Here is a 23,865-nt window from a genome sequence, read left to right as displayed (position 1 = left end):
CATTTATTAACATTAGATTTTGCCAATTTATCTGTTAAAGACACAGGACAGTTAATTTATTACAGGTGTAACAGCAAATAAAAGATACGGGGGTCATGATGCAGAATAAAACCGCAAATAAGTAGAAATGTTGGCAACAACAAAACTGCTGAGTCAATTTCACAGTTGAATGAAATTGTTTGATATTATTGTGTCTGTGAGGTTATAGCTCAATGCAGATGTAGTTTGCTAGCTTTCACGCTTGACATGTAATGATGCTAATTGATGAACTGAATTATCTTCAAATGGAAAGGAAATAAAAATGACATATAGTGTCACAAAGCACTGCAGTTAAGTTTCTTTATAATGTGAAAATAATTCAGTTTTTTTTTTACATCGATCAGAAGTTGTGGCTAAATATGACATGATTTTTATAATAATAATTTGAAAACCAGTTTAGGATCAAATCGCACTAATTCACTACACATTAAAAAAATGGACTCTGCAGTAAACAGCTTCATGCCAAGCTTTTCACCGATGTTTTGTAATTCTCTCTTTTTCCAACCAGGAAAACTTATTTATCTATTATTTATTTTTTCAAAAAGATAACAGTGAGTAATATGCTAAACTAGCTACTTGTTCCTTTAGACAACATCAACTATTTGGATTGAATTGAAGCACTGGAACAAACCCTCACTCATAGGAATTGTATGTTTGTTCATAGCTGGATATACAGACACATGCAAAACAGACAAGTGCAAATCAGAGAGAAAGATCAGAAGTGAGTGCACTGCACACCACAGCCTAATATTCAATTAGAATGATCTTATAAACGAATAGAAAAGAATTGATCCTCTTATTAGGTTATAAATACAGCACAAAGAGGGCGAAAGTATGAGAAGAGAAGGAGAGTTCAGGATGACAGAAAGAGAGAGAGAGAGAGAGAATCAGGTGAGAGAGTTAATGCCGTCAAGACCACATATGAACCGCTGCTTAGCTCACAGTCATTGTGGTTGTATCCACAATGATTTCACTTAATGTGGCAGTGTATTGATACACTCTCATCAAATGTGGCTTCTCCCCAACCTCCTCCTTCATTTATTTAAATTACCAATAGTCTGTTTATAGCTTTATATAAGTTTTATCATGTAATATATGTAATTTTCTATTTGAATACAGTATGTTTGTGATGTGTGTGATTATCAGTGGGGGTGGAGAGATGAAACCCTTTCTGATAGAACAAAGGGATATGTGCCTTGTTGAATAAAAGCAATTTTCAAATGAAGAGAATCATATCAAGCAGTATTCACTGTTCAACTGTATAACTTTGTGCTTTAGTTTATTAGTTTGCTGTTGTTGTGTTAACTCACTTACTCATCTGAGGATTTCTTCTCCCACTGAACTTTGTCAATAGACCAGGTTCAACTATGTTTTGTGTCATAGTTACTGATGCTTGGTTACTGTTTCTGTGTTTCACTTTGCTCATTAGGTTAATTACTTCTCTGTTTACAAAGTGTTGTTGGGAAGGAGGTGTCACGCTCAGCCCTCTGGAGTGATCCGTCCTCAGTGCTTGGTACTGGTAATGAATCTCAGAGGGTTTGGTGACACAATTGTGACACTATGAAGTAAACACTTTTGTTTTGTAACACTGACAGCTTAGTAGAGTTAGTTACCCTAAGCTGCATTTTAAGTTTGAAACTTTTTATTAACCATGAAAATCAAACAAGAAAGTCAAACACAAGTAGCTGTTTATTTACCTGCAGCAGCCAATCATTTCTTTGAAATGCAGAAAAAACAATAACTCTTTGAATTTAGCTGTGCTAAAGTAATGAACAGCTTTAAACAGATTTAAACTTTAAATAAGCTTTTTTAATGTGTAAGAAGTTTGCAAGTGAAATTCATTCATTACATTAAATTGCAAAAATACTTCATTAAAAGACGCAGTTTCACATCCACTTAAATAAAAGTATAGTTTGTGATATTAGGATTAATTTAAGTAAACATCAATCAGACAAAACTTTAAAACCATTTTGTGGTTTTAATGTTTTTGTGGTAGACTTGTGTCAGCATGGGCACTCTGGGTGGTCTGCAACAACGCGCACTTACTTTATTATTATGTTTACAAGAATGAGTCAGTCATATGGGCAGATCTAATGGAGCTGTTGGCCATTCCAAAGGCAACAGCTAAAGGTGTGGATAGTGCACATGATGTAACTTGGTTTATAAATGCCCCTCTTTTACCCCTCTTTATGCAAAAAAATAAAACATACAACAATATTTTCTGCTTTTCAAAAGCAATAAAACATTAAGGTAGCATTTTTGCAAATGGGCCAATGAGTAAAAAAATCCAGAGGCTGCTGTGAAAAGAGAGATGTTTTAAATTTGTATCCTTAATATTTGGTCACCTAAATGTTAATAAAAAGAATTAAGAATTTAATCTTAGGCAAGGCAAGGCAGTTTTATTTATATAGGACATTTCATACACAAAGACAATTCAAGGTGCTTTACAAAGGCAAAAAGAGACAGTTAAAGCATTAAAACAATAGGCATTAAAGCACAAAACAAAATTTAAATAAAAAAGCATTTAAAAACAACAGACTTTAAAACCAGAAGACAAAATGAAAATGAAATAAAATCAAATTCATAAACAAAAAAACAAAACTATTAATAGTTATGATTAAGAAACTTAAACCTAACCTATCTTAAACTGATACTTTCACCTATCTATAACTGTAGGGGTTATAAAGACATTTGTTTATTTGAAATCAAGATGTAAATTGCAATATGATGTATTTAGAGCCCACATTTAAGTCAAAGGAACTGTTCTGAATAAAATAAAAAATATTTCATTGCTCATTCATTTGTGTGTAAATAGCATTTCCCTGCAGTGGTTGAGAAGGTGGATGTTATTCTTTAACAGTGTATTTCAGTGTATTTCAGTCTATAACAGTAAATTTTAATTATAAGCATGTCACTTTTTGTAAAATCTGAGGCTTTGATATGAATGTAGTGCATTTACAAGTATTGAATTGTAGACCACTGGTCAACAGGCGGCCTAAGACTCCCGGACATTTCCATAGGGCCTGGTTCTGCCTACCTCTGGTTGTGATGAGAAAAAAAAGTATGTGAGCAAACAGTGGCTTCATAAAGTATTTTAACCTTTTACGTATTTATGCTCTAAATATATATAATTTCGAATTGACACATTTGCCATATTTGCCTCTGATTCTACAATTAATTACCCCCAAGGACAAAGTCAAAACACGTCTTAAGAAAAGGTTGCAGATTTATTTAAAATCAAAAACTAAAAATCTATTTTAGAGATGTGGACTTGTGAGACTCTGGACAACTTGACATCCTGCTAATATTTAGATTTAATTATTGAGTATTGTTTGTAGGAAAATAATGAATTATATATTTTGGAATAAGGCTGTAACAAAATGTGGAAAAAGATAAGCGCTGTACATATACACATTATTTATGTATATATTATATAACATGTATTTACATGTTGGTTTATCAGTAATTACATCTGTCTGTTATTCTTGCCATTGTCTATAAATATATGTATGAAAAACAACAACAACAAAAAAATGTTAGGTAGGATGCATTCTTCAAAGGTGTTTTCTAACCAACCAATAGACCAAATCTCAAAGGGTGTACTATGATGTATAATAAAAAATAAATGAAAAAAATTATACAGAGAGCACAAGTGTTACAAAATGCTTCACATGAGAAAAAGAAGCACAGGTACATGAACAAATTCATGGCAAAGAACTGATGATCAGAACTGTTATCAGTGTTAGCTCACTAAAATAGGCTCCTCAATAAAAAGTTTAGAGAATGAGTAGGTTAATGAATTTGATCATATTAGTATAATACTTACAAAATAATATATAACTAGGTAAATTTACAGTTAATGGGAATCTACTGAGATGTCAACCTTTTCTGAACATCTTAATAATCTTACATTTAATTTCTTTTGTTCTAAGACTGTACACAAAAGGATTTACTAGAGATGGGCCGAGGATGGACCCGATTAACAAGCCGTTGCGTGCTTCAAGAGTTAATACCACACCAAACCTGGTCAAGATAGAGATAACAAGTATTGGACTGTAATAACATGTTACCACTATCAAGTGATTAAAACAAGTGCTGCCCATTTTCATTTTCTCATTTTTTGAAGATAACTTCACAAAATATATGATCCCCACATAGGACAGGCAAATAAAAATAAAAGTGAAAATTAACATTAAAGATCTCATGATAGCAGCCATATTGAAATAGTAGTTTGGGTCAACACATGTGGTTCTTATTACAGCAGCATAGTCACAGAAATTGTACTTGAGCACTGAATAACAGTAAGGGAGAGGAATCGCAGTTGCAGGACCAACAGCCGAAAAAGCACAGGCAACAATCCATGCGACATATGTAAGAACAAGAATACGTGTGTTTGTTAAATAACTGTGATAATGAAAAGGACAACTAATAGCAACCAGTCGATCAAATGCCATAACTGCTAAAGCAAACATCTCCATCACCCCTGCCAGATGAAAAAAAAACATTTGAATTAAACATGGGGCATAGGATATAGTTTTAACACCAATAACCAAAACCCCAATCATAGTTGGACTGGCACTAGAGGAGTAGAGTAGATCAACAACAGCAAGGTTACAAATCAGAAGATACATTGGTTTGTGCAATTTCTTGTCAAAAATAATTAAGAGGATGTTTAATAGATTGGCTAAAACAGCCACAACATAGATGAGCAATAATACCACACCAACTAGCAAAGGACTATTGATTGTGTCAAAACCACTAATGATAAATTCAGTTACTTTGATTGATGCATTTTGTAAAGACATAGTTATAAAATGCAAGAATAACTTCATAAAAAAAAGACTTCTTAAAGCAAAATATCAATTAGTACATTTCCAACCATAACCAGTCATTACCAGCTGTCAGGGTTTAACAAGAAACACAGAGCTCAATCAAAAAGCTTTCACTACAACACACATCAGGGTTTTTCCAAACAGCTTCTAAGGTTGAAGGGTTATAAGACTCACAAGAACAGTAAAATTTCATTGGGCAGCCCGATTGTCCAATCAGATTTAAATTTTAACTTGGGCTTTGACTTTACAATTTTATTATATTATATAATTTAAGGCACAGTTATTTTTTACCATTAATAACATTCTAAAATAAATAATTCCATTATTTTACAAAGCATTACTAAATTTAAATTTAATAAACACAATACCAGCAATTGTCATCGTAGGACATCACCATGGACAGTGATGTACCACATCTTTCTCAGCCACCACCGCAGAGTCCTGACCTATTCCTGACAACAGACAGCAGACTTAGTCAGCTCAGATAACTTTGGGAAAACCTGTCCTTTATTTCCTCAGCTTAGAGATTAGACACTTTTTCATTCCCTTAGCTGTGTGTGTGTGTGTTTCTATACTTTTTCCCCTACTAATGCTACTAAATATAAAACTAATTTGCTGTCCATATATTGCAGTAGTTCTTCAGCTTCAGAACTACACAGAGTCTGGAGCTCCATCCTCTTCAATACCTGATAAAACACAATGTCAAAGTAATGTTTCAAATGAATGTGGTCCGGATAGACCCTTCTTTGGGTCTGGTTCTGAACTGGATTCTGTCACTTGTTGTAGAGGGTAAACAGTAACTTATCTGAGGGATTAAGGAGAATATGCAAAGAGATCTGCAGCCAGTTGTTTTTTTTGGCCAAGTTTTGGTGCATTATTTAAATGTTCAAGGCTTTATATAGTCACAATGATCATATGAAAACGGAAATCTGTCATTTCTACTTGTTGCTGTACATTAGCCAAAGTAAGAATTCAATTAAAATTACGAATCCTATTCATGAAAATCAGTTGTCGCGAAACTCTTTAAGCAGGGAGGAAGCAAAAAAGCTGCCAGCTGCTTGTTCTTTGGGCTCAAACTTATTTCAGATGGAGCAAAAAATAAGTTGTGTGGTCAGATGAGTCCACGTTTCAGCTTGATTTTAGAAAAATGGATCAGACTCTTTGTGCAAAAGACAAAAAATACCATTCAAAGTGCAAAAGCCAACATCTGTGATGGTTAGTGTGTGCCTCAGTGCCCATGCCAAGGTACCATCAAAATGAAGATGTATATCGAGATTTAAGAGAGACATATTCTACCATCAAATAATTGTCTATCACCAGGAATTTAATGGATATTTCAGCAAGACAGTAACAGCATGGGCCACAACATTAAGGCTTGGTAAACACAGAGTACATTAGTTTGACTGGCCTGCTGTAGTCCAGATTAGTGCTCTATTGGCTGTTCTAGGCATCTAACTCTAAACTTCATTTCAACAGTACAGTATTCAAAAGTACAATTAGATTGAAAAGTTAGGCTTAATTTAAAGTTACAAATATACAAGGTAGCATGAAACCATGAGTCAAAAGGACAATAACAAGAATGCTGCAAAACTTAGTAATCAAGCAGAAATTCTGATTGGCTACAAAAACATGTCTTTAGAAAAAAAAATCGATTTACTTATTTAGGTTTGGGATATCAAGAAACCTCTAACATACAGGATTTTAGCGCAAACAATCAAAATAGGCTCCTGTCGTGGTGTGATAAAATACATAGATTAATATATTCTGCCTTTTTATTTTGAGAAGGATACACTTTTAAACATTTGGAAAATCCTGTTTTTAATTTCTTTTGTTCTAAGACAGTACACGAAAGGATTTACAAGAGATGGGCCGAGGATGGACCCGATCATTAAGCCATTACGTGCCTCAAGAGTTAAGACTAGACCTAATCTGGTCAAGACAACTAGAACAAAAACTGGAAAATAATAACATGTTACTACAATCAAGTGGCTCAAACAAGTGCTGCCAATTTTCTTTTTCTCATTATTTGAGGATAACTTCACAAAAAATATGATCCCAACATAGGACAGGGAAATGAAACCGAAAGTGAAGAACAAAAGAAAAAATAATATGATTGCAACCATATTGAAATAGTAGTTTGGGTCGACACAAGTGGTTCGTATTACAGCAGCATAGTCACAGTAGGCATACTTCAGCACAGTATAACAGTGAGGGAGAGGAATCACTGTTGCAGGAAAAATAGTCACAAAACCACAGGCAACAATCCACAGGATATATGTCAGGACAAGAGTACGTGAGTTTGTTAAATAACTGTGATAATGAAAAGGACGACTAACAGCAATCAGTCGATCAAATGCCATAACTGCTAAAGCAAACATCTCCATCACCCATCCTAACTGGAATACAAACATTTGAATTAAGCACGGCACATAGGATATAGTTTTAACACTCGCAACTAGAACCCTAATAATTGTTGGACTGGCACTGGAAGTGAACATGATATCAACAACAGCAAGGTTACAAATGAGAAGATACATTGGTTTGTGTAATCTCTTGTCATAAATAATGACGAGAATGTTTACTAGATTTGCCAGAATACCTACAACATAGATAATCAATACAACCATCCCAACTAGAAAAGGACTCTTGGTTGTGTCCAAACCACCAATAATAAATTCTGTTATTTGGATTGAATCATTCTGTAATGACATAGCAAAATCTCAAGGTTAGGAAAGGCAAATGTCCTTTTTCAAAAGCAAAAGATGATTCAATTTATTTTAAATATAATATTTACCATATCCATCTGTGAGATTGTACAAAAATAACAGAGCTCAGTCAAACCACTTTCAATGCAACAACAATTGAATTTACCTGACAGCTTTTAGGGTGTTGGGTTTTAACGCTCACTATACATAATGTTTCATTGGACAGGCCCATTGTCCAATCGCACTGCACGTTGATCCCAGCTAATTCGAACTAGTATCTATAGCTAAATTTAATGAGTAAAATTTGAAATTGGATGTTTGCTCGTTATGTCATCAGCATCTGTGAATGTCAATTAAACATTTTCTCCATCAATATCAACATATATACATGCAGCTGGTTTACAATTTGTGACTAATACTGATACTTTGTCCATTTCCTTGTCACAAAGGTTAGATGTTGATGCAAAAAATCAGCTGTAAGCACGTGTAATGCAGTAACATGTATTGATTTGTATAGAAGTAGAAGTAGTACTTCACACACTTGTGTTCTGTAATTTGGTTACTGTATACGCCAACATTACTGGTGTTTTTACGATATTTTGATGTGCTGAGCCAAACCCATGAACATGATTTGGCAGCATCTAGTTGTATTTCTTCCAGCAGTTTTCCTCTTTTCAGTGTGCTATGTCTCTGTTGGAGTCCTTCACAGTAAAGTAATCTCACTGTTAGTTTTTACCATGGCTATTAAAGTTATCATTAGGGCATCGAGTAATTAAGTTGTTGGCTTTTCATTTATTGTTTTTTTTTCTCACTGGACATTGTATTTGTATTTGTACCTTGTATTACACAGTTTGGTTTTAATTAATAGCCATGTATATTTATTATGACTGCCAATATTCATTGTTTTATGAGGCATATTTATTTATTATATTTGAATTATTTGCTAATTAAAGAGTTATAGTTTTATTTTTTTGGATGTAATGATTCATTTCTGAAAACTGACATAAAAAAACATAAAATAATTAAATTAACTTCATATAAAATATCAATGTAAAAATATAAAAAGTCATTCAATAGTGTGATTTAATATTAAAGGTTTTTTATAGATGAGGAGAAAAATCCAATGTCAGAAAAGGTTTATGTGGTGGTATGATGCATCTCTCAAACATTAACACTACAAGTACGAACTAAAGAGTTTTTGGGTGATTGACAAACTGATTAACTGCAGTAAACAGGTTCTGTTCACGGTATCAGGATCACACCTCGTAGCTTTTTTTAATGTTTTCTATATACTTTTGTGAACACCTACAGTAATAATATAAAAATACAATGTTTCTGTAGTAACAATAAGCAGACAAGTATGGTAAAATTACAACTTTTACTGTATTCTGGCCACTATGTGAAACAACAAAGAAAGCATGTTAAATATAGTATGTTTTCCTCCGCTCATATAAAGTCATGTGTGGAGTTTACATATTCCCATGGACATGTTTCCTTCGAGCCCTTCGGTTTCTTCTCACAGTAGAAAGACGGGCAGCAGTTGGAAACTGTGTTACATGCGCAATGTGTGAGTACCAACATGAATGTGTTTCCAGCGGCAAAATACACAATTAACGAGACGGCTAATTCAGTTTAATTTATAAGACTCTACTGAGATGTCTCCACTTTTTAAAATATCTTTAAAACATTCTGATTTTGGATCTGGTGAAGTTTGTAAGACCCTCAGCAGGATATTACAGTGCATTTTTGCATGGAATAAGGACTGGAAAGTGCCCTGATTACTAACTGAGTGACTGTGACAGATATACAAGGACCTAAAACCTAAACCATTTGTGTGATTACTACTCTCAGACAATCAAATAGCCCTCTCTGCCCTATAACTTGACAGAATAAATAAAGTAGATGTAAATGCATAGTTAATATATGGGATCTTTTGACTTTTCTAAGATGTCTAAACTTTTTTGAACATCATAATGATCTTATATTTGATTTCTTTTGTTCTAAGACAGTACACAAAAGGATTTATTAGAGATGGGCCGAGGATGGACCCGATCATTAAGCCGTTACGCGCTTCAAGAGTTAAAACCACACCTAACCTGGTCAAGATGGAAAGAATGAATATTGGAAAGTAATAACATGTTACCACAATCAAGTGACTCAAACAAGTGCTGCCCATTTTCATTTTGTCATTATTTGATGAAAATTTCACAAAATATATGATCCCAATGTAGGACAGGCAAATAAAACCAAAGGTGAAAAATACAAGAAAAAATATTATGACTACAGCAATATTGAAATAGTAGTTTGGGTCAACACAGGTGGTTCTTATTATGGCAGGATAGTCACAGAAAGCATACTTCAGCACAGTATAGCAATGAGGGAGAGGAATCACAGTTACAGGAAAAATGGCTGCAACACCACAGGCAACAATCCACAGGATATATGTCAGGACAAGAGTACGTGCATTTGTTAAATAACTGTGATAATGAAAAGGACGACTAATAGCAATCAGTCGATCAAATGCCATAACTGATAGAGCAAACATCTCCATCACCCATCCCAGATTGAAAGCAAACATTTGAATTAAGCACGGGACATAGGATATAGTTTTAACACTCGCAACGAGAACTCCAATCATAGTTGGACTGGTACTGGAGGTGAAGAGGATATCAACAACAGCAAGGTTACAAATCAGATAATACATTGGTTTGTGTAATCTCTTGTCATAAATAATGAAGAGAATGTTTACTAGATTGGCTATAACAGCTACAATATAGACAATCAGAATAATCACTCCAACTACAATAGGACTATTGGTTGTGTCAAAACCACCTACAATAAATTCTGTTACTACACTCGAAGCGTTGTATAAAAGCATATTTAAGAAACTAACAGCTGACATAGAAAACATTTATAGCAAAATTTCATTCATTCAATATATTTTAAAAAATAGGAATTGCCATACTTTTCAAAACGATAGCAGAGTAGCTCAGTAAAACAGCTCTCTCTACAACTATAGAATTTATCTGACAACTTGTAGGACATTGTGCTATAAGACTCAACAAAACATTAAGTGTTATTGGACAAGGGCATTACCCAATCACATTGGATGTTGACAGTGATTGATTTGGCCTAGAAGTTAGTTAGCCAGTAAGAAGTCTTCTAGTAGCTGACTGTGTTATCCTACCTTCTTTCGGCTCAAGCATCCATTTGAGCGGTGAATGACTTGGATTTTGGTAAAATCAAGATTAATTTGACTTCATGTACACTGCTAAAAAAAATCAACACTTTTTAATCAGAGTATAGCAACAACTTCACGAGAGTCGTCCTCTCATGGGCCCTGTGCTTACTATGTCATCAGCATCTGTGAATGTCAATTAGACATTTTCTCCATCAATTTGAACATATACATGCACCTAGTTTACAATTTATGACCCTAATACTGATAACCTTTTTTCTTATCTATTTCCATGTCACAAAAGTTAGATGTTGATGAGTCAGCTGTCAAATACATGTAATGCAGTAAAATGTATTGAATTGTAAAGAAGTAATAGTATAAAGCTGAATCCAATTAAATACTCAAATAATGTAAAAGTACTTGTGGTTACCGTACACTCCAACATTCCTGAAGCTTTAATGACTTTTTTGATGTGCTGAGCTCTGCACATCAGGTGTGCAGCGTCCGGCTGGACTTCTTCTGCCAGTTTTCCTCTTTTCAGCGTGCTACTTCTTTGTTGGAGTCCTTCACAGTGAAGTAATGTCACTGTTAGTTTTTATCATGGCTATTAAAGTTATCTTTAGCGCATCCAGTAATTCATTTGTTGTTGTGGTATTTCATTTATTGTTTATTTTTTCTCACTGGACATGGAAAATTATATTTTATAGTTTGGTTTTAATTAATAGGCATGTATATTTATTATGACTGCCCACATTCATTGTTTTGTGAGGCATATTTATTTGTTATATTTGAATGATTTGTTAATTTAGGAGTTATAGTTTTATTTATTTTTTGATGTGATGATTAATTACTTAAATAAACATAAACATAAAACAACTTAATATAAAATAATGTATTGTAAAAATATAAAAAGTTATTTAATAGTGTGCTTTAATATTAAAGGTTTTTTAGAGTTAAGGAGGAAAATTCAACAGTGTCAGATAAGGTTTACGTGGATTTATGATGCACCTCTTAGTGACGAGGAGCAGATCTCGGACTTGAGACAGCAGGCGATTGATGGCATGAAGAGCTCCACACTCAAGACTACAAGTACAAACTAAAGAGTTTTTGGGTGATTGACAAACTGATTAACTGCAGTAAACAGGTTCTGTTCACGGTATCAGGATCACACCTCGTAGCTTTTTTTTATGTTTTCTATATACTTTTGTGAACACCTACAGTAATAATATAAAAATACATTGTTTCTGTAGTAACAATAAGCAGACAAGTATGGTAAAAATACAACTTTTACTGTATTCTGGCCACTATGTGAAACAACAAAGAAAGCATGTTAAATATAGTATGTTTTCCTCCACTCATATAGAGTCATGTGTGGAGTTTACATATTCCCATGGACATGTTTCCTTCGAGCCCTTCGGTTTCCTCTCACAGTAGAGAGACAAGCAGCAGTTGGAAACTGTGTTACGTGTGCAGTGTGTGAGTACCAACATGAATGTGTTTCCAGCTGCTAGATACAACATTTATGAGACAGCTAATTCAGTTTAATTTATAAGACTCTACTGAGATGTCTCCACTTTTTAAAATATCTTTAAAACACTCTGATTTTGGGACTGGTGAGGTTTGTAAGACCCTCAGCAGGATGTTATATTGCATACAAGGACCTAAAATTCTAATGAGCCCAGCTTAAAAAAACCTAAACCATTTGCATGGTTACTACTCTCAGACAATCAAATAGCCCTCTCCGCCCTAAAACTTGACAGAATAAATAGAGTAGATGTAAATGCATAAATAAATATTTAGCATCTTTTGACTTTTCTAAGATGTCTAAACTTTTTTGAACATCATAATGATCTTATATTTGATTTCTTTTGTTCTAAGACAGTACACAAAAGGATTTATTAGAGATGGGCCGAGGATGGACCCGATCATTAAGCCGTTACGCGCTTCAAGAGTTAAAACCACACCTAACCTGGTCAAGATGGAATGGATGAATATTGGAAAGTAATAACATGTTACCACAATCAAGTGACTCAAACAAGTGCTGCCCATTTTCATTTTGTCATTATTTGATGATAATTTCACAAAATATATGATCCCAATGTAGGACAGGCAAATAAAACCAAAGGTGAAAAATACAAGAAAAAATATTATGACTACAGCAATATTGAAATAGTAGTTTGGGTCAACACAGGTGGTTCGTATTATGGCAGGATAGTCACAGAAAGCATACTTCAGCACAGTATAGCAATGAGGGAGAGGAATCACAGTTACAGGAAAAATGGCTGCAAGACCACAGGCAACAATCCACAGGATATATGTCAGGACAAGAGTACGTGCATTTGTTAAATAACTGTGATAATGAAAAGGACGACTAATAGCAATCAGTCGATCAAATGCCATAACTGCTAAGGCAAACATCTCCATCACCCATCCCAGATTGAAAGCAAACATTTGAATTAAGCACGGGACATAGGATATAGTTTTAACACTCGCAACGAGAACTCCAATCATAGTTGGACTGGTACTGGAGGTGAAGAGGATATCAACAACAGCAAGGTTACAAATCAGATAATACATTGGTTTGTGTAATCTCTTGTCATAAATAATGAAGAGAATGTTTACTAGATTGGCTATAACAGCTACAATATAGACAATCAGAATAATCACTCCAACTACAATAGGACTATTGGTTGTGTCAAAACCACCTACAATAAATTCTGTTACTACACTTGAAGCGTTGTATAAAAGCATATTTAAGAAACTAACAGCTGACATAGAAAACATTTATAGCAAAATTTCATTCATTCAATATATTTTAAAAAATAGCAATTTCCATACATTTCAAAACGATAGAAGAGTAGCTCAGTAAAACAGCTCTCTCTACAACTATAGAATTTATCTGACAACTTGTAGGACATTGTGCTATAAGACTCAACAAAACATTAAATGTTATTGGACAAGGGCATTACCCAATCACATTGAATGTTGACAGTGATTGATTTGGCCTAGAAGTTAGTTAGCCAGTAAGAAGTCTTCTAGTAGCTGACTGTGTTATCCTACCTTCTTTCAGCTCAAGCATCCATTTGAGCGGTGAATGACTTGGATTTTGGTAAAATCAAGATTAATTTGACTTCATGTACACTGCTAAAACAAAATCAACACTTTTTAATCAGAGTATAGCATCAAGTTAAAATTCACAAGAGTCGTCCTCTCATGGGCCCTGTGCTCACTGTCTGGAACCATGCAGCTTGACTGGCGTTTGTCATAGAACACTGGAATTGGCGGTTCTTGGAGGCTTGAGGAATTAATACCACTGACTACCCTCCACACTTGTCTGATCCAATAGAACACCTCTGGGACATTACGTTTCAGTCCATTCGACACCACCAGCTTGCACCTCAGACTGTCCAGGGGTCCTGGTCCAGATCTGGGAGGAAATATCCTAAGACACCATAGCCTTATTTGGGACATGCCTTCTCCATATCAGAATACAAACCCCTCCAGAAGTATTGGAGTAAAGTGAGGCCAGTTCCTTAATTTTTGTTTTAGACTGAAAATATTTGGGTTTCACGTCAAAAGATGAATATGAGACAAAAGATCAACATTTCAGCTTTCCATTTTTAGTTGTTTACGTCTGGAACCAATTCACAACATAGAAGATAGTACATTTAGTTTGAACCCCCCAATTTTTCATGTCAGCAAAGGTATTGGGAAATGTGACTAACGAATGTGTTTTGTTAAGAGGTGTAACCAACATGAAAACCAGTGAGCTGTCGATGGGTGAACAAAAAATTTTATTGACTGATGAGACAAACATGAACCTCAATGAAAGTGATAAAAAGGCTAAAGTTTGGAGAAAGAAAGGATCTGTTCATGATCCGAACATACAAGCGGAGGTAATGTTATGGCCTGGGCTGCATGGCTGTTTCTGGGACCAGCTCAGTAATCTTCATTTACAATGTCGGTGTAGATTCTCAGTCATCTAGGCGAAGTTATCTGGAAGTTGACATGGCAACTGGACTTCCTTCTTGTTAGGTCGAAATGTTTCACTACTCATCCAAATAGCTTCATCATCCTGACGATTGCTGGCTAGAGACACAAATTTATGCTCCAGGTTTGGTTTCACTTCAACCCTGGCTTGATTAGACTCATTAGGTGAAACAATAGAAGGGGAGGATTTAATAGCCAACCCCTCTTATCCCCTATAGTCAGATAAAAAAACAAGAATCCTGTTCAGGGCTGCACAATGTTTGAGAGTGAGAGTACAGCATGGTTACGTGCAAAAATCTATATTTACCTTGATTGAATCAGGGTTAACAAGAAAAACTACCACAGGGTTTCAGTGTCTGTAGTTCCACCACATTGGGTACTGATTTTATTGTTGTGCTTTTTCATTCATTGTATTTATTAAGTGCTGGTCTTGTTCTCATTAGACATGGATATTTATTATCTGATAGTCTGGTTGTCATTATTTGGTATGACTAGTGGTCATTGTCTTATGATGCATATTCATTTCTTGGGATGATTTGTTAATTTATGAGTTTGAGTGTCATTTTCATATCTTAGATATGACAATCTGTTACTGTAGTCTAACATAAAATAAACATTTACTATAAATCAAAATGCATAATGATTTAGTGTTTTGCCATTAACCTAATGATAATTTTTTCCATTAAATGTCAGAGTAAATTGATATTTGCATCTCACCTACATCTACAATATCAGGACCCAATTTCAGGGATTTTTTTTTTTAACACACATTATATATATCTTGTTTTGTGAACACCCACAAGAGTAATATTAAAATACAATTTGTTGACATTAACAATACAAAAACAAACAGTTTAATAAGTGGTAAGTATGCAATGTGTACTGCATACTGGCCAGCACAAAACCAAAGACATGCAGTTTTCTATCACAGTTGAAAGACAAGAAACAGTTGGAAACTCTGGTTTGGTCGCTGCAGCTGAGCAGTATTAAGCTTGTGTTGCTTCTCAGCCAGCTAAAATAGACTCCTCTTCCTTACAACTCTGGAAATGATAAACAGTTTGGATAATGCATATATTATATGTATAGAAATATTATAACATTTTAGGATAATACTTAAATAAAAATGTACACGAAAAAGCAAATACAGGATATGAATATCTACTGAGATGTCTCAGTGTATTTAAACATCTTTAGGATCTTATTTTTAATTTCTTTTGTTCTAAGACAGTACACAAAAGGATTTACTATAGATGGGCCGAGGACAGACCCGATCATTAAGCCATTACGTGCCTCAAGAGATAATACCACACCAAACCTGGTCAAGGTAGCAAGTATAAATATTGGAAAGTAATAGCAAGTTACTACAATTAAGTGCATTGATTATTTTTCAGCTGGCAACAAGTTATTTAACCCAAACTGATGCAGTGAGTAGCTTCTCAAATATTAAACAACCATGTCGGAACACAGCGTATCAAATGTCGTTAGTTACAAACAGAAAAACATCTCCTTCCTATTTGAAATCCATAAAATGAACTGTATATGTTAGATACTGAGGAGTGCATGCTGCCTTGCGCAAGAGAAAACAAACAGTCGGGGACGACTTGGCTGTTGAGGGGAGAAAATAATACTTATTTTATAAAAATATAAGATAAATAAAGTTGGAACTTGATATTAATTAATATGATAAATAAATTAGACCCAAAATGCAAATGTGTGATCAATAATTTACCTGGGTGTCAACAGTTAAAAAGGCAGTGTATATGATTAGAACAGGAATTATTAAATGACACAAACATTTTGTTAACCATTAAAAAGGGGACAGTATTAGTTTCCATACCTGATACTCTGTGGACAAAAGGTTCAGTTGATGTAGGTGAGATAAAAGACGCCCTGTCAATAAGTATCATTAGATTACAACAACCTACTGCATCTAACATAGTATGCTGGCTTCTCCAACCTCTATCATGGTGCGATGACTTCTTTAAATACTTAAAAAGAACAGTATATTCAGAGCATTAATTTGATAAATGCATGCTGAGAAATCTACTGAAATTCTAATTAGATTCGTATTTTATCAACTCAATTTAATGAGTTGAGTGAACTCTAAGAAAGTCAAGGCTGACTGATACTGGTTCTCCTCCGAGGCCTACTTGTGTTCTTCAGCTGGCTCATTAGTCCCACAAGCCAACCAGGCCTGATAGGATGACAGAGGGTTCCACCAGATGTCCCCAACAGACCCTTACAGTGCTTTTATGTCTTTCTCTTGTGCCACTGGATCCAGCTCACCACCAGGTAGGGATTTGTTGACAGCTCAGCCCCTCTCCCTCCCAAGTGTCCAAGACATATGGCCAGAGGTCTGATGACATGATCACGTTAATCATCAAGTTAATCATCAATCTCCAACCTAGGTTGTCCTGGATTCACGTGCACTGGTGGACACCGTTATGCTTGAATAAGGTATTTGCTAAAGAAAAGCTTTGACTAGCACAGAAGTCCAATAACAAACCCCCACTAGGATTGTGATCAGGGAGGTCGTTGCTCCCAAACGCCTCCAGGTGTCACTGTCATGTGTCGACTCAAGTGTCCAGGCACTTGAGCACCTGGACACCAGGCTCATCCCCAGGCAGGCTTTGTTCCAAGGGGGGGCCGAGGTGACCCCAATCTGGGCAACATAGCTGTCCTTGATTGCTAAATTTAGGTGAAATTATGTTCAAAAGTTGATGTTCAATTATCAGTTAAATTAAAAGTATTTACCTGTATATTTACCGATCTATGTTCTCTTTCAAATAAAGTTCATTAAGTAAAAGATGAAAATGTCAGGATATATTTGTATCCCTTTAATTTTTATTCACTGTGCACAGATCTGCACTGATGTATATCTATATGGTAATATTTAACATACCTTGATATGAAAGTCAAACCATATTTTTGAATTTCTTGCAAATGTTTTAAAATTAAAATACATATACATATGCTTAGATGTTAATGTTCAATAGCAAACTTCACTTTAAGAGTTCAAATTGACATTTCAGCTTCAGTGAAAATATCCTGCTAGTGTACACACGTACTTAATGAGCCTGAATAAAGAACAACTTTGAAGTCATAGATTCTTGTTCAATTCTATGCTATATTTTTGCCACGACTATTGTCTCAGAGACACACTATGCATGTATCCTATGTAAAGCTGCAACTGAAGATTATTGTATTTGTATTAAAGTAGTCTCTGGTTAATCCTGGATTGAACAATTAATCAATAATTGCAGCTAAATATACATATTCCCTCTACATTTTCAGGACCAAGTTATTTGTGCTTTGAATCTTTTGGACATCATCAAGATCTTACAATTAATTTCTTTTGTTCTAAGACAGTACACAAAAGGATTTATTAGAGATGGACCAAGGATGGACCCTATAATTAGGCCATTACGTTCTTCAAGAGTTAATACCACACCCAACCTTGTCAAAATAAAAAGGATAAAAGTTGGAAAGTAATAACATGTTACCACAATCAAGTGGCTCGAACAAGTGCTGCCAATTTTCATTTTGTCATTTTTAGAGGATAACTTCACAAAATATATGATTCCAATATAGGACAGGCAAATAGAGCTGAAAGTAAAAAACAGAAGAAAAAAAACAATGATTGCAACCATATTGAAATAGTAGTTTAGGTCGACACAAGTGGTTCGTATTACAGCAGCATAGTCACAGAAAGCATACTTCAACACTGAGTAACAGTGAGGGAGAGAAATCACTGTTGCAAGAAAAAAAGCCACCGACCCACAGGCAACAACCCACAGAATATATGTCAGGACAAGAGTACGTGAGTTTGTTAAATAACTGTGATACTGAAAAGGACAACTAATAGCAATCAGTCGATCAAATGCCATAATAGACAAAGCAAACATCTCCATCACCTCTGCTAAATTAAAAACAAACATTTGAATTAAACATGGCAAATAGGATATCTTTTTAACACCAGTAACCAGAACTCTAATCATGGTTGGACTGACACTAGAGGAGTACAGTAGATCAACAACAGCAAGGTTACAAATCAGAAGATACATTGGTTTGTGCAATTTCTTGTCATTAATAATAATGAGGATGTTTACTAGATTGGCTAGAACAGCTACAATGTAGACAGTCAATATAACCACACCAACTAGGATAGGGCTACTGGTTGTGTCAAAACCACCTACAATAAATTCTGTAACTATAGTCGACGCATTGTGTGAAAGCATAATTAGCAAAATATTCAAATGAAAAAGGCAAAACACTTGATATAGAAAATTTAATGTGCAATTTCATTTAATATCGTTTAAATTCAAGATTCAAGATTCAAGATTCAAAAAACTTTATTGATCCCAGAGGGAAATTGTTTTGCCTCATTACCATTTTTCTCAAAACAGACAGAAAGAAAAGGAACCACAACCAGGAAAGATCCACAAATAATAAATAATAACCATTTCCAGAATTGACAAAATAATAGTAAACAAGCTCAGTACAACAGCTTTCTGTACAATGGATTTCTCTAATAGAATTTACCTGAGAGCTTGTAGGGCATTGTGTTATAAGACTCAGCGGAACATTAAATGTTATTGGACAAGGCCATTGTCCAATCCCGTTGAATGCTGACAGCGATTGGGAGTTAGGAGTTAGTTAGTTCAAACCACTTATTGGAATCCTAAGTAAGAAGTCTTCCAGCAGCTGACTGTGTTAAACTTCCGAAATATTGATCTGGTCAGTTAAGTAGAAGAGACTTTTCAGCTGCTTTGGTGTTAATGAAATATTAACTTTCAGACTATCCAACACAACTCATTGTGGAGGCTCTTGTCATATATTTGCTTGACTACTGCGATGTATTACTGACATGGTTACCAGCATGTACCATTAAACCCCTCCAGATGATCCAAAATGCAGCAGCACGTCTCATTTTTGATCAACCAAGAAGGACACACATTACACCACTTTTCAGATCTATGCACTGGCTTCCTGTAGCTGCCCTCTTCAGGTTTAAAGCTGACTGTTGTCTAGAAAGCGATCAACTTAAGAGCACCTGCCTACCTAAACTCCTTCATCCAGGTCTACAATCCCTGCCACCCAATGTGCTCTGCAAGTAAACAACATCTTGTGGTGCCCCCACCTCACATCAAAAGATCCCAGGCAAAAATATTTCAGCTCTGTGGTTGTGAAACAACCTACCCATCTCTGCACACTCAGCTGCCTCACTCTCAACTTTCCAAAAACCTGCTGAAAACAGAACTCTAAATCTAAAATCCAATCTTTCTCTGCACTTAAAGCCTTAAAAACAACAATAGAAATGTTGCACTTATAACTTACTAAAGTTGTAAAAATAAAAGTATGAACAGGAAGGAAAAACAGATCAAACGAGACCTGAAGGGCTGAATTGTGACAGACACTGGTTATTTTAGTGAGAGGGAGAACAAGCAAAAACAGAGACAAGTCTCTGTTAGGCTTCTTAATTTACTTCCGGCTACAACACTTACTGACTTGTATGTCTGTGTATTTTGGTTACAAACAGTGCGCACAGCTTAAGGGATAGGTGAGATTTTTGTTCACATAAGGCAATGCAAAGCGAACTGTCAGCAATTATTGTGTAAAAAACAAGAACTCTGTTAGACCCATCTGTGTTTAACATGCTAACTAACTGTGTTAACTTTTTTATACGACTGCTCTTGACACAGCTGCACAATGTTTCGTCCTTCCAAGGACACCTCAACATCAGGAGTACAAGCCACTATAAACAACAAACCACCACATTGGGTAAGGATTTTATTGTTGTCGTTTTTTTTCATTGTATTTTTTAAGTGCTGGTCTTTTTCTCATTAAAGATGGATATTTATTATCTGATAGTTTGGTTTTCATTATTTGGTATGACTATTTACTATGGCTGCTATGGTCTTATGATGCATATTAATTTGTTGTATTTGTTGGGATGATCTGATGATGATTAATTGACAGTTTCATATCTTACATATCAAAATTTGTTGTTGTAATCTGACTTAAAAGAAAACTTTTTTAATTTAATTATGAACACCTACAAAAATAATATCAAAATAACATTTGTTGACATTGCAATTTGTATTGTATACTGGCCAGCACTTGAGAAACCGAAGAAACAATATAGAATTCAGTATGTGTGGAATAAAGCCATGTGTGGAATTTGTATTTGCCTCGAGTCTGGATATGTTTCCTTCAAGCCCTGCAGTTTTCTCTCACAGTTGAATGACAAGAGGTAGTTGGAAACCCTGGTTTGTGTGCTGCAGTTGAATAATATTGAGCCTGGTTTGTTTCAGCCAGTTAAAATAAGCTCCTCTTCCTTATAACTCTGGACACGAAACAGTTTGTATAATGCATATATATTATTACATTTTAGCATAATACATAAAGAAAATACAGGATATGAATATCTACTGAGATGTCTCAATGTTTTTGAACATTTTTAGGATCTTATTTTTAATTTCTTTTGTTCTAAGACAATACACAAAAGGATTTACTAGAGATGGGTCGAGGACAGACCCGATCATTAAGCCATTACATGCCTCAAGAGATAATACCACACCAAACCTAGTCAAGGTAGCAAGAATAAATATGGGAAACTAAATATTGAACTTGATCTCACAGATAATGAAGTTTTGAATAAAGATTTACTTTAAAGTCAGCAATTCTTCATTTTAATAATTATTACTGATTATTATTGCACAATGGAGTAGTTTAAGAAACATGTATGAAAAGCTGCAACTAAAAAGTATTTTTAATTTATATTAATTCATCTGCCAGTTATGTATATTTGCAGTGAATCAGGTAATTGTTTGTCACCAAACCAAAACTCAAAGTTTTTCTTATATATGACAAAGAAAATGATTAAATCCCCTCATTTGAAAAACTGGAGCTACCAGCTTGTTTTAAAACATTCTAAAATTATTATTATAAAATGAACCTTGGATTGATTAATTAGTTAATTTCACCTAAACAGGATTAAATGTCAGTTGTTGTTCATGCTTTTTAACATTTTAACCTTTTAGACATATGTATTATATGAACACCTAGAATAATGGTATAACAATACAGTGTTACATGAAAAGGAAAGGCAGTAACTCATGTAGGTAAACACACAGGTTTGTAGTATGTACTGTAAAGCATGTGTTTAAATAAAGTATAGAGAAAAAAAGAAAGATTACTTAATAGATTACTTAATACAGGATGTTCTCTTTAAACTTTTGTACATAGACTAACATCCCACAGCCCCAACACATAAAAGAAAAGAGAAATCTAAATAAAAATGTATTTTCTTAGATTGCTGACCTACCCAAACTACCCAACACCCAGCTAAAATAGTCACCTGTCCCTTACTGTGCCTGAACTCTGGACATGATAAACAGTTTGAAAAATGCATGGTTGAGTATTTTTGCATAATACTTCCACAAGGATACACTAACACTTCACAAGGATCTATTGAGATGTCTCAACTTTTTTGCACATCTTAATAATCTTGTATTTAATTTCTTTTGTTCTAAGACAGTACACAAAAGGATTTACAAGTGATGGGCAGAGGATGGACCCGATATTTAAGCCATTACGTGCCTCAAGAGTTAGGACCACACCTAATCTTGTTAAGACAACAAGAATAAATACTGGAAAGTAATAACATATTACCACAATCAAGTGGCTCAAACAAGTGCTGCCAATTTTCTTTTTCTCATTATTTGAGGATAATTTAACAAAATATATGATCCCAATATAAGACAGGCAAATGAAACCGAAAGTGAAAAATAAAATAAAAAATATAATGACTGCAGCAATGTTGAAATAGTAGTTGGGGTCAACACAGGTGGTTCGTATTACAGCAGCATATTCACAGAAAGTGTACTTCAACACTGAGTAACAGTAAGGGAGAGGAATCACAGTTGCAGGAAGAACAACTACAAAAGTACAGGCAACAAGCCACAGGATATATGTAAGAACAAGCATACGTGTGTTTGTTAAATAACTGTGATAATGAAAAGGACAACTAATAGCAATCAGTCGATCAAATGCCATAACCGCTAAAGCAAACATCTCCATCACCCATCCTAACTGGAAAACAAACATTTGTATTAAACATGGCAAATAGGATATAGTCTTAACACCAGTAACCAGAACCCCAATCATTGTGGGACTGACACTAGAGGTGTACAGTAGATCAACAACAGCAAGGTTACAAATGAGAAGATACATTGGTTTGTGTAATTTCTTGTTGAAAATAATTATGAGCATGTTTAACATATTGGCTAAAACAGCTACAACATAGACAAGCAACATAACCACACCAAGTATCATAGGACCTTTGACTGTGTCAAACCCACCTATGATAAATTCTTTCACTTTGATTGAAGCATTCAGCCAAAGCATTTTTAAATATCAAGGTTAAAAACTGCAAGAAGTAGAAAAGCTAGTAGCAGTAGTAGGACTAGTAATACTAGAAGTACTAAAAACCCTTCTAACATCAGTATATTGTGCAATATACTGTAAACCAGTTTTACAAAAACAACTCTAACTGAGCTCTGTCAAACAGCTTTCACTACAACAACAATGGAGTTTACAAGACAGTTGTGGTGAGTTATAAGAATCACCAGAACATTCAATTCTATTGGACAGGCCCATTGTCCAATCACATTGAATGTCAGACCTAACACCACAAAGTCTTAACTCATAAATCCTATATGTGCTGGCTATGCTATCAGCATATGTGAATGTCAACAACAAATTGTTAAACACAAGTCTGAGGTGAATAAAGAAACCAAGAAACAATGAGCTTGTTGGTTCAAATATATTATTATATCAAAGGTTATTTGCAGTTATTTACTATATATTCTTTTTATTACTATTATTTCAATTTAATTTAAGGTCATTTTTGTTGTAGACATTAGCTTGAAGCTGTGAGATGTATGTAATGCACTTGCTAGTAATAACTTAGAGAAAAGTATTTATAAATATATATATATATTTAATAGACTTTGATTATACTGTGTGCTGAGCATGGTCCTGCTAACATAAACTCAACATATGCAAATTTACCAATTACATAATGTAAATGCACTTATTAGAGTGAGTTATAAGTGTA

The 23,865-nt window shown here is 34.6% G+C and overlaps 6 protein-coding genes across 6 annotated transcripts; all 6 read right to left on the bottom strand.

The window, feature by feature from the left end:
- Positions 1-3,917: 3,917 nt before the first annotated feature.
- Positions 3,918-4,844, bottom strand: LOC113171048 (olfactory receptor 4D1-like). The gene has a single exon (XM_026373424.1). It carries the CDS (start codon positions 4,842-4,844, stop codon positions 3,918-3,920), a length of 927 nt encoding a protein of 308 aa, XP_026229209.1.
- Positions 4,845-6,667: 1,823 nt separating this feature from the next.
- LOC113171041 (olfactory receptor 4D11-like) lies at positions 6,668-7,582 on the bottom strand (the record flags this gene model as incomplete). Its single annotated transcript, XM_026373414.2, has 1 exon — positions 6,668-7,582. A coding segment is annotated over exon 1 (915 nt), but the record flags the coding sequence as incomplete, so codon positions are not given.
- Positions 7,583-9,527: 1,945 nt separating this feature from the next.
- Positions 9,528-10,454, bottom strand: LOC113171033 (olfactory receptor 10G4-like). Its single transcript, XM_026373404.1, has one exon. It carries the CDS (start codon positions 10,452-10,454, stop codon positions 9,528-9,530), a length of 927 nt encoding a protein of 308 aa, XP_026229189.1.
- A 2,124-nt stretch (positions 10,455-12,578) lies between these two features.
- On the bottom strand, positions 12,579-13,505 carry LOC113171027 (olfactory receptor 10G4-like). Its single transcript, XM_026373392.1, has one exon. It carries the CDS (start codon positions 13,503-13,505, stop codon positions 12,579-12,581), a length of 927 nt encoding a protein of 308 aa, XP_026229177.1.
- A 4,529-nt stretch (positions 13,506-18,034) lies between these two features.
- On the bottom strand, positions 18,035-18,982 carry LOC113171019 (olfactory receptor 1500-like). Its single transcript, XM_026373380.1, has one exon. It carries the CDS (start codon positions 18,980-18,982, stop codon positions 18,035-18,037), a length of 948 nt encoding a protein of 315 aa, XP_026229165.1.
- Positions 18,983-22,214: 3,232 nt separating this feature from the next.
- On the bottom strand, positions 22,215-23,153 carry LOC113170991 (olfactory receptor 6N1-like). Its single transcript, XM_026373342.1, has one exon. It carries the CDS (start codon positions 23,151-23,153, stop codon positions 22,215-22,217), a length of 939 nt encoding a protein of 312 aa, XP_026229127.1.
- Between the last annotated feature and the right edge of the window lie 712 nt (positions 23,154-23,865).

Source organism: Anabas testudineus, chromosome 13 (genome assembly GCF_900324465.2).
Source record: "Anabas testudineus chromosome 13, fAnaTes1.2, whole genome shotgun sequence".
Taxonomy (NCBI): Eukaryota; Metazoa; Chordata; class Actinopteri; order Anabantiformes; family Anabantidae; genus Anabas; species Anabas testudineus.
Note: the sequence above shows the minus strand (reverse complement) of the source record. Positions and strands in the feature narration are given on the sequence as shown.

Bases quoted from the DNA above. Each gene is read 5' to 3' on its own strand.
- LOC113171027 (XM_026373392.1), bottom strand. From the start codon at position 13,505: ATGCTTTTATACAACGCTTCAAGTGTAGTAACAGAATTTATTGTAGGT.
- LOC113171048 (XM_026373424.1), bottom strand. From the start codon at position 4,844: ATGTCTTTACAAAATGCATCAATCAAAGTAACTGAATTTATCATTAGT.
- LOC113171033 (XM_026373404.1), bottom strand. From the start codon at position 10,454: ATGCTTTTATACAACGCTTCGAGTGTAGTAACAGAATTTATTGTAGGT.
- LOC113170991 (XM_026373342.1), bottom strand. From the start codon at position 23,153: ATGCTTTGGCTGAATGCTTCAATCAAAGTGAAAGAATTTATCATAGGT.
- LOC113171019 (XM_026373380.1), bottom strand. From the start codon at position 18,982: ATGCTTTCACACAATGCGTCGACTATAGTTACAGAATTTATTGTAGGT.